This window comes from Peromyscus eremicus, chromosome 5 (assembly GCF_949786415.1).
Source record: "Peromyscus eremicus chromosome 5, PerEre_H2_v1, whole genome shotgun sequence".
Classification (NCBI taxonomy): Eukaryota; Metazoa; Chordata; class Mammalia; order Rodentia; family Cricetidae; genus Peromyscus; species Peromyscus eremicus.
In genome coordinates, this window is record NC_081420.1 from 134467177 (window position 1) to 134478311 (window position 11135).

General features: G+C 45.1%; 1 protein-coding gene across 1 annotated transcript in view; it reads right to left on the reverse strand.

The window, feature by feature from the left end:
- LOC131910808 (carboxylesterase 1E) overlaps positions 1 to 7982 on the reverse strand; it is a 59054-nt gene extending 51072 nt beyond the window's left edge. Inside the window, exons 1-4 of the mRNA XM_059262687.1 lie at positions 7882 to 7982; positions 3550 to 3754; positions 2461 to 2605; positions 119 to 252 (exon numbers count right to left, since the gene is read on the reverse strand). Of these exons, the coding sequence (XP_059118670.1) occupies positions 119 to 252; positions 2461 to 2605; positions 3550 to 3754; positions 7882 to 7933 (536 nt within the window). The 5' untranslated portion in view covers positions 7934 to 7982. The remainder of the gene's footprint in view (positions 1 to 118; positions 253 to 2460; positions 2606 to 3549; positions 3755 to 7881) is intronic.
- Positions 7983 to 11135: the final 3153 nt, after the last annotated feature.

Genomic DNA, 11135 nt, shown 5'->3' on the forward strand with positions numbered 1-11135 from the left:
CCAGCCACACAAACACTGACCTAAATAAATCTGATTTCCTTGTCAGTGATAAATTTCAAATAGAACTGATCAATATAGAAGAAGCCAATAAGCAGAGAGGAGTGTTCACAAATCTTACCTGAAGAATCCCCAGATGCCCAGGCGGTACTGAATGGTCACCACCACCACATTTTCATGTGCAGAAAGGACCAGTCCATCAAAGGTTGATGCCCCACCCACCATCAGTCCTCCTCCATGGATCCACACCATCACCTAGGTAGCAGGAAAAGGACCATACTTGTCATAGGAAATAGAATTGGGAAGGAGCTCAGATGTTTCATTTGATTTTCATGGCCTGGCCCTGATTTAGGGCACTCAAAGTGCATCAGTGTCCAGCTAGGTTGCAAAAATAGTATTGTACTTCTTCCTCAACAAACCTGGCTAGAAGCCAGGATGTCAACCCATTCAATTGTAATACATGGTCCATTCAGGCAGTTGAGTCTTTTAGCTTCATCTCTATTAACCATGATGTGCCTACATGCTCATCTCCAGGGCCCCCGTTGGTACTCTTTCCTGTCCCTTTAGTGCACTACCTTTCCACCAGAATCCTCCCCATTTTACTAAGCCCATTTTACATCTTCCTTCTCCATCATGTCTTCAGCCATTTAACTATTAAGAGTGTCTACTCTACACCAGGTTCTTTTTTATATAACTTGAGGCTGAGGAGAGATACAATAACTGTTAATTTAAGGCTTCAGGATTTAAAGAGCTCACATTCCACAGAACTTACCAGGAGAAAATAAAGCTGAAATCTTATACAACACTGCTAATAAACAGGAAAGAGAAAGCAAGGATAATCTGGGCACAGTAAAATGATTATTATCAATAATATAGAAACAAAGATTGTCCCATTTGGTAGATAGAAAAACTGAGGCACCTCTGCTGGGATCCTACAGCTAATTTAAGGTGGAAGTAGGACTTGAGCAGCCATCTGGCCCCAGCTCACAGCTGAGCTCCTAAACAATGCAGTTCATGGCCACTGTTCAGTGATCTGGACCAGGAACCAGTCCTCCCACAGCTCCGACCAGTATCTGTGCTGCTGGGTCCTCCACGAGGACTCAGGTACAGCTCAGCAGCCACTATGGACTGTTTACAACACGTGAGGAAAAAAAGAGGCTAGGAAGGCTAGCAGTTCCTGCTCTTTCAGCAAGGGGAAGCAGACCCAGAATCTATGTGTCTCCAGGGCCTGCGTACATAGCTGGACAGTCCATTGCTTTCCAAGCTCCATGAGCTTCTGTTTCTCCTCCCCTTGGGCTCTCCACCCATGGAGGGTCTAAGTCAAGCTCATCTTAAAGACTGAACCTGCAGGGTGACCAATGATGTGTTGAAGCTGTTACCTGAGGTGTCTGTGCAGACCAGACGACAAGAACCTTGAAGGCAAGGCTATGCATAATGATTCTTGTCCTTGCTTCTCCTGGCCCTAAGTCTGGCTGTGAGGACACAGAGTCCAAAATAGAAGGTGGATAAACGGGTGGGTAGGGGTGAGATTTGTTCTCACCTCCTTGTGCAAGGCAAACATGTTTAGGGTCAAATACTGTTCTGGTGACTGTTGTTTTCTCCTTCACTTCCGAGTTTCATCTCAGGGGCTCCCAGGAGACTGGGTAGGTGCTCACACCCTATCTTATTCCACTTCAGGGATCACGTCTTTACAGAGTACCTCTCCAAGACTGTGTGTGGTCTGTAGCTGGCAGCCTGCCCTACCCCTGCCTCTTCATTTCAACGGGAAATGCTGACTCACTCAGCCACCAGCTCGTGCCAAAGGCAACAAATGAGGGGGAGGAGGAGGAACTATAATAAAATCACAGGTGGTTGGCAAAGGGCATGAAACGGGGTTATGAGGTTGCCCCCGACTCCTCCCTCCACTCTCTGTCATCCACCTGGTAGCGAAAGTTGTCACAGGTAATGTGGAGACAAAGGCAGCACACATCTCCCTTGCCAGGCCCTCCCTAGGAGCACAGATGTGAAGATGGAAGACCCAAGCTCTTGTTCTCTCATCCCTTCTGTGTGCCTTTCCTTCCCTACCTGAGCCTCAGTTTCTCTATCTGAAGAGAAAGGCTTGGGCTGCTCATTTTTCTCTAAGATTCCTTCAATGGTACCAACATCATTGTAAATTGTGCCTTAGCTTCTCTGGGACCAGATTCTAATTTAATAACTAATAGCAATCATTTTGAAAAACTTCTATAAGTGTAAGAGAATGTGAAAAACTTAAGCTGTACATTCCAGATGCACAGCAATTCCACCAAAATCAGGGTCTTTGGGAGAAACGAAGCAATGCATTTACTTTTGCTGTGGTGAAAGGAAGTCCCTGCCTCAGTCCTGGCTTGTCTACCCAAGCATCTAGCTGCCTTCATCCCCTTCCAGTCACACTGAAGACCTGGATGCTGTAGCGCAGAGGACTAGACCGGCAGTCCCCACGCTTACCGGGAGCCTGCTGCTCCTTGTCAGGTTGGCAGGAGTGTAAATGTTCAGGTAGAGACAGTCTTCAGAAAACTGGAGGTGGATTTTCTCCTTCCTGTTGGTTAGGAGGTCATTGACCCTCTGCCCTCTCACTGCATCCTGGGAGCACCTAGAGGAGAGAGTGGACACCTGAAATTCCAACATATAGAAGCTGGACCTGTTACCTGGGTCTCCACATGCACCAGGTTGTTTGAGCTTACTAATGGAGCTGCTTTCACAGGACTAGAATCTGGTGAAATTAATAAGAGGGACTTTATGGGTAAATGGTGGAAACCCAGACACCCCTATCCCACTTGGCATCTCTCCCCTTCCTGGAGCCTTTGGGGCACTTTGAGCAATGGAGAGATGTTCATCGTCTAACCTACCTGGGCTATGACAATCTCACCAGTGTCTTCTCAGTGCCTGCCCTTGGCTAGGCCTGGTGCAGTGGGCTGAGGGTGAGCCTGATATTTCATCAGGTAACCTTCTTCTAGTCCTTTTGAGACTTCTGTGAATCCAGGAACTACCATTAATAACTTCTTAGCGTGTTGCAAGTTACGGCTGACATCTTTGTGGGATGATCTCAGTGGTTGGCATTCTAGTAGTTTGTCACTGATGTGCTGACGTTATTGGCCAAGTACCTTTCCTACTCTGTATACAAATCTTCTAGGTCCAAGTAAAGCCAATGCTATCACTCATGACCTCTGTCAGCCTCCTATGAAAGAATAACTGTTGACTTCTCTAACGAGAGATCATGAAGGACCAATGGAGAATCTAAAGAATTGGTGGGAATTACTGAGTCATCCTGGAGTCCCAGATGATGGTTTTAATTTTCCTCATACATGAACTCATTTAAGCTTTAGATTTAGCACCGCTTATGCCCAGTTCTGTTTATACCTGTCATTTTAGAGAGAGCGATGAACAGAGTACTCTAGAAAGGAATGAAAGGTCTATGTTTCTAAAGTACTCTTGAGGATTCCGGAAGGCTATTGGACCAGTGGATGACTCCCTCCTGCATCAGTCTAAGGCAGATGCTCTTACTGAATGAGGCCCAGGCCCACCCCAGTGGCTTACATAGGAGGGTAGGAGGTGGCATTCTTCACAAAGTTCCAGGGCTCTGCAGGCTGTGGAGGAGCAAACCTCAGGGATCCAAGAGGAGGCTTGGCAAAGGGGATTCCCAGGAAGACGGCCACAGGCTGTGTGGATCCTTCTAAGCTGACATATTTCCCCAGGACTTTCCCATGAACAGTGTTCACCACCGGTGGTGAGGATGGGTGCCCTGCAGAACACAGAGAAGAAAAAGAACACATCAGAGTGACAATATCAGACCTGGATTCCATGTGGGTTTTCCCATTTTCTAAGCATGTGACCTTGAATAAGTTACCCAAATACTTCTGGGTCTCATTTGTTTCTGACTTGAGATTAAGATGAGGAACAATTATCTCACAGAACCTTTAGTTTCCCTCTGAGAAACCTATATCCATCAGGACCCTGGTGCTGAGCTTCATGCTGGACCAGAGGAAGAACAAGTGGCCCCTGTCTCAGGAAAGTGGCCTTGTTGGAAAACAGACGTGCTTGACCTGATGCTGAGGTAAGAAATGTGTCCTGAGAGAAGGACTAGGGAGGTGCCAGAAATGTTGGAAGAAATTAGGTCTTCTGAATGGTGACTTTGTGAGGTTCTGAGACGTTCAGCAGGAGGAGGGATGACTAAGAATGGTGGAGATATAGAGTGATTAAGCAGCCTGCAAAAGTAAGAGATCCAGAAAGTATAGCATAGACCCTGGCTGGTAAGGATGAATGGCTTATTGATGCCCAGGTGAAGTCCATGGGGAGAAGATAATCCTGAAAGTCCTGTGTGTCAAGGAGGGCACTGAACACCTGGCTAGATGACTGGATTTCACATGGTGGGCAAATAAGTAACAGAAGCGTTTCTGGCACTGAGAACACTCTGGTCTGTCTGTGTAGGATCCCCCAAGGAGAAGAGAAGCTGGGTCAATACCCTTTCTGACCCTTTGGCTCCAGTCTTGAACAGCTAAGAAATCTTTCCTCATCTCCCTGCAGCTTCCTCATCTGTCCTTGTACCCTCTGTAGGACCAGGAAACCATACCGATCCCCCTTTAAGCCCCAGAAAGACATCGACACATTTCATTGCCACCAATTCTGGTGTCTCCTAGATTGGTTAATAGCCTACTTGTCAGAGCATCACTCTTAAGCCCTGATTTCTATCCTCTGGTCCTAACTCTTCCCCTTTAGCTGCAGAGAGTATGTCAATTCCTCTCTCAACATTTTTTTGAGAGAGAGAAAGAACATAAAGTTGGGTGGGTAGGGAGGTAGGGAAGAGCTGGGAGGAGCTTTGAAAGGTAAAAAAAATCAATATTGTATAAATTTTAATATTATAATAATAAAGTGTGGTCAGAAAAGAAAATTCTAGATTTTTCTTTTCTTTTCTTTTTTCTTTTTCTTTCTTTTTTTTTTTTACAAATAGCCTTGGCATCAGAAAGTCTTGGCATCATGTCTCAGAGAAACTATCAAGCCTATTACAAGATAGTATCTCTGAGACATAATATCAATAACTAGCTCCATAATATGGACATTTTGGTTGTTTTTATTTCTGCTGCCAATTACTATAAATAAAAGTAGTGAAATTCTGGGGGACACACAACTTACAATGTTTTGACATAATGACATTTGATTAATGATGTGTGTTTTACTTTCAGATCATTAAATTATCAGAGTGTAACCTCATCCTGATCAGTCTAAGATGAGATTTATAGAGAACAGCCACAACACTGGACATTCTCTTGGGAAATCTTGGTTACAAGCTGGCGGCCACTCCTGGTGCCATTAGAAGTCAATCCCATGCTTGTCTCCTTTTGTCTTTGCTGTTAAATATTATTTTGTTTAACTTTTTATTTTTACTACACCACTGAAACAGACTTCCTGGAAAACTTGGATATGAGGTGATCCATAGAGGGCAACATGGCATGCTGATTTTTTTTTTCCTTCATGAATGTCAAGAGTTATTTACTGTGCTCGGGCCCCATTTATAATCGGGAAGAAACTGCTATGAAGAGATATGGCAATGAACATGAGGAAGGAGGATGTGCTCCCTGCCCTGATATGGGGCTAAGGGAAGAAAAAAGGTTAAAGGTGAGTAAGCAACACCAGCTCCCTGTGGGATGGGTGCAATGGGAAGGCAGTGAGATATCCTGGTAAATGAACTGGGGCTCTTGGGGTACACTCATGACCCCAATATTTGGGAGGTTGGGGCAGAGGGATCACCTTAAGTTCTAAGCCAGTGTGGGCTACGTTGCTGTGGGATGTTGTTCTGTATTCTGTGAATATGTGTAGCTTTGATTGGTTGATAAATAAAATGCTAATTGGCCAGTAGTCAGGCAGGAAGTATAGGTGGGATAAGCAGACAAGGAGAAAGCTGAGAAGAGGAAGGCTGAGTCAGGAGTCGCCAGCCAGACAGAGGAGGCAAGATGACAAGGCAGAACTGAGAAAAGGTACCAAGCCATGTGGCTAAACATAAACAAGAAGTAAGGGTTAATTTAAGTGTAAGAACTAGTCAGTAATAAGCCTGAGCTAATGATTATATAGTTCATAATTAATATAAGCCTCTGTGTGTTTACTTGGGGGATGTCAGTGGGAGAGATTTGCCCCGACCACTGGCCAGCCGGGACACAGGAAACCTTCTGGCTACACTACACAGCAAGTTAAAGTACAGCCTGAACTGCATAGTGAGACAGAGATAAACAAGAATGGCACGGCATGTGATCATCTCAGTATCGAAAGGTCAGAAAGGGCACACGTTGTTCTAGCCACTTGAACTGAAAGTATGTGGCATGTGTATATGTGACTCCACTGTAGGAATACAAAGCAAGAGAAAGAGCCAAGATTACAGACAGACACAGCTATAGCTGAATAAGAACACCCACCAGGGTGGTGGTAGGAGACAGGCATGAGCCATGGAAGCCTAAGGAGAAGGAGAGGAGGAGTTGAAAGAGGGATTGTGCTTCAGTGGTGAACGAGGGTAAAATCTGATCACAAATGCTCAGGCATGGCTGAGTTAGCTGTCAACTTTCAACCAGAGCAGAGGGGGTGTGGAGGGGGTGGAATGAAAATATTGCCAACAGCAGTTACAACTTATATCATCTAAATTGCACACATGTGGTACCTACTGTATGCCAGACGTCCATCCCTGTTTCCTTGCAGTATTCATAACAAAAGTCTTTCTAGGTAACTACTGGTACACTTAACTCAGAAGCACCCTGTGTGGAGTAACTAAAGATGGAAAGAGCGACATTGCCTGGGTAACCAGCAGCAGAGAAATGTTCTGCTCCATATCTACATCTTTTATTGCTGTTATACACTCAGTTCCAGACATCTCTCAGTGTCACATGTCCATACAGGGTGAGGCTTTCTGGGACCTGATTGTTGAGCACTAACTCTGGATTCAGGAGCTAGAAACAGCCCAGGACATGGTTTTCCAGATGAACTTGGAAGAACACATTCCTATGAGCCTCTTTTACCAGCCAATAAAATGGCACAGATGTATGTTAAAATTAATGCTATAGCCACACATTAACCATGAATTTAATTTGTGTGTCTGATGTTTATGAGGCCATCATGACCTGTGGGAACTGTCACCCTCAGGTTCTATCCATTGCAGAGTCACAACCCTGACTACTTGCTTTACCCAGATTTGATAGCATGGACTACTGTCCATCTGTCCACCTGCCCTCATTACCCAGAACCTGGTACCAGACAGCCAAGATGAGCACTGTTCTCTAGTATCCCTTGAAAATCTAACAAAAGAGGCATTTGATGCAGGGTCCCCAGCCTTGAGCCTCCTCACTGTTCTGGCACTTCCTGTGCTCCCTTCCCCCAGTACTATGTTGCTCCTCTTGGGAACAATGAAAAACAAAGCGTTTTTTCAATGGCTATTGGGTCCTGATGTGCTATCTTGACCACATCTCATATTTTCTATTACTACATTCTATACTTATGTATTAGTAGAAATATGCACGGAGGGCCCACTACATGTAGAGGCATGAAGGGGCCCCTCCTCTAAGAACTTTAGAAATGAAACCACTTAATCCTCTCTATGGTCCAGTGAAGTAAGGAAACCTATTCCACCTGATTGGAGTTGTGCTGATCCCACTTGTGTTGGAGTTGGCTCCTTGCACTTCTGGACCTGAAGTGTGCTGCTGGGTCTCAGGGTTTCTATCCTCCCCTGATCTCAGTGTGTCCTGTACCATGGTCTGGGCCACTTCAAGGCAAGCCCAAGTTGGAAAAGTGAATTCCCTTGCAGAACTAAATCTGTCTTGTTTTTGTTCTATGCACAACTCTGCAAGGATTTTTAAATGTGTCCCCACAAGTTTGTATTTCAAAAGTACTCACCCCAAACCACCCAGGTTGCTAGCGACACCAAGAATAGAGCACGGAGACACATAGTTCAGGGACAGGCTCCCAGTTCAATGGAGTTTCTGACTCTGATCTTCAAGGAAAGGGAGTGAACGGTCCTGCCCACATGCTGGGAATCTGCCAGTGAATCTTGCCCACAAAGACCAGTTACACAATGCAGAACAGAAAACCTCTCCCTCTTCCAAAGGGCTCTCAGGACTTTGCATGGGATCCCAAGCCAAGTCTCTTCCAAAGTTTACCTTGTTTTATCTGAACACTCACCCACTCAGCGTTTGCCCTCTTTTATCTAAACAATCAGTGCCGAAATCTCGGATTATAGATGGCTGAAAATGCAACCCACAGCTTCTTACATAGGCGTCTCTCCGTCTCTTCCCATAACACTCTCACTTCGGGGCTCATGAGGTCTCAGACTCAAACAAATACCTCCAAGCAATGTAGAGCTTTAGTGGGGAGGAGGGACTTATAATAGGCTGAAAATTTTTGGAGACCCTCAGAGCCCCACATATGCTCACCAGGGAGATCAGAGCTCATCTCTCAGCCTCCCTTTATGAGAGTTTTGAGCTCTTGTGTTTAGTAGTGAGGTTAAGTTTCATTGAGCCTCCTTAGAGAAGGCTAGATTAGTTGTGCGGTAGACTTGCAAGTGGCCCTGTCTGAGGTCACATACAACCAAGGTTAGGAGCTCACTTGCTTCAGGACTGAGATTTAGGGATAGAACATTCTTACAGTAAATGAATTCCATTTCGCCAAAATCCTTGGCTTTTAGCACCTACAAATTCTTTGATTCATGCATACTTTGAACATTTACCAAACCAGATGTGAGGACAGGAAGAGACTGGCATGCACATGAAAGCTCCACATCATAGGGATACTGTGTCAGAGTGCACCTGGGAGAGGATCCTTTACGGAGTGCTGACGAAGGGAACTTCTGGGACCCCCTTCATAGGACCACCAGATGCCTTAGGGAAGTGCTTTAGTTGAATACAGCCTGGTACAGCTGGCTAAGCAAATGCCATATCTTCACTCAAGGTAGCTGTGAGCATCACTGTGTAGTAACATGGAAATACAGACAGTGTCAGTTCTGGAGAGAAAAACACAAGTTACAGATTATCGTGTAGTTTAAAGACTTAGTTTCTCTAACAGCTCAGCAGAGATTTCCTATGTGGCACAAAAATTTCAGTTCTATTAACATACTTACAACAATGAAAACAATGAGCCATACAAAAATGTCTATAAAAGAGCACTTATTTATAATATTTAAAACAGTGGAAAGAAACAACCCAAATGCTCATGAACTAAACAATGAATAAATTGGTAGTCTGTGCGCCCCGCTGAACACTGTTTGTAAAAACAACCTACTACAGCGCAGCCAAGACTTAAAAAGATGAAAAATAAGCCAGTCACAAAAGTAGGCTTTATGCTCCCAGTTGTATGAAGTTTCCAGAACATAAAGATGAAAAATGATGACTGGTTATTCAGGCCTGAGGAAAAGGATGTGAAGAGGAAGCAGAGAACTGCTGTTGGTAGGGAAGGCTGCCTTTGGGTTTTCCTTCTGTTTGGGAAGTGCTGAAAATATGCTGGGGTAGGATGGCAGTGATGTGTAGCACACTGTGCATCTTTTTAAATGTGCTAGAACCTGATGGACTGCACCTTTTCTACTTACTTAAAGTTTCTATTTTTATCCATCCTTGTATTTCTTTGCCAAATGTTCCTTCAGAGCTTGCAGTTGCCAAACCTGGACCCCAGTGTCTTGTGTGCAAGACAGTGGTGCTTAGAATAACCCAGTGATTCTCACTAGTGGGTTCTGAGGCTCACTGTGGCTGAGGGACTGGCCCTAGATCACTTCATATAAGACAAAAAGCTAAGGTTAAACAAAACCTGTGAGGCCATGGAGCTGAAGTCTTCACTGCTGTGCCGTGACGCCAATGTACACACACGATTAACTGTGGGAGAACTCCGGAAGCCTCTGTCCCCTGGGAACTCCTTCACCTTTCCTCAACAAAGTACCTGCACAAGCCTTCCTACTGGCTCCTGCTGTGTCTTCCCATCCTCCAGGAAGGATGTGACAGAGTACCATATGGAGGAGTCAGGGGTCAGATGGCTTAAAGCCTTGGGATTCAAAGGAGAGACAGTGGCTGGACTCTGAAACCTGTTGTTTGTGCCAGTGTAGAGTCCTTTCAGGAAAAGTCCTGCTGAGCCGGGAGTCAAGGTCCAGCCCTCCTGGCATTTAACCGGAGACATGGATTTAGTTATGGCCAATGGAGTAGAGTAACATTGGGAGGAAGATTGTCCTCAAGCAATGTACAATGTAGTGAAGAGACAGGTGAGCTTTCTCCATATAGAACTTTTCTTACCTCTAGCTGGAAACCACAGCTGTGAGGCTGAAGAGACAGGGAGATTACACAGTGGAAATACCCGAGTCCTCACTATGTACCTGCGTGACAGCTGCTCTGTAATTCAGAGCGTTTGGGGCTTCCCAGAACCAAGAAAAAATTAATTAATCGGTCTCTCTCTCTCTCTCTCTCTCTCTCTCTCTCTCTCTCTCTCTCTCTCTCTGTATGTGTGTGTATGTGTGTAACATATACATAGCATGTTTTGGGGTAGCCGTTCCTGACAAGTACGGGCATAATGCAAGTATTTTTACACAGTAGCATAGAGGACTTGTCAGTTTGGGCTCTCGCCTAAGCTGTAGTGTAAAAACTCATTCCCACAGCTTCTTTCACAGATCTCAAAATGGGAAAGGTAATGTAGATGCTGTCAGTGACTGACATTTATCATAGAACCACACAACCCCAGTGTTCTTGTGTGACTTCCACCTGCCAGGGGCTCCTGCCCACCCACGTTAGGAAGCTTCCTGAGGTAAAACAATGGCACCCACAGTCTACTAGTCCTGGAGTGATTCTCAGTCATTGACTGACTAGAGTAGTCAAATAAGGACCTCAACTTCTCCTCTTTGTGGAATAGCTTTGAACCACACTCCTTTGCACACATTTCTTTCTGGCATTGACCCTGATCACTCATAGTACTAGCTGACTAAATAAGAAGGCCTTCACTGGCCATTTTCCTCTCCCTCCCTACTCCTCCTCCTCCTCCTCTCCCTCCTCCTCCTCCTTCTCCTCCTTCCTCTTTCTCTTCTCCCTCTTCTTCTTCCTCCTCTTCTTCCTCTTCTTTTCCTTTTCATTACTTGTCACCATCCCTCCATCTCTCAAAATAAATTCCTACTGAAGTGCTTA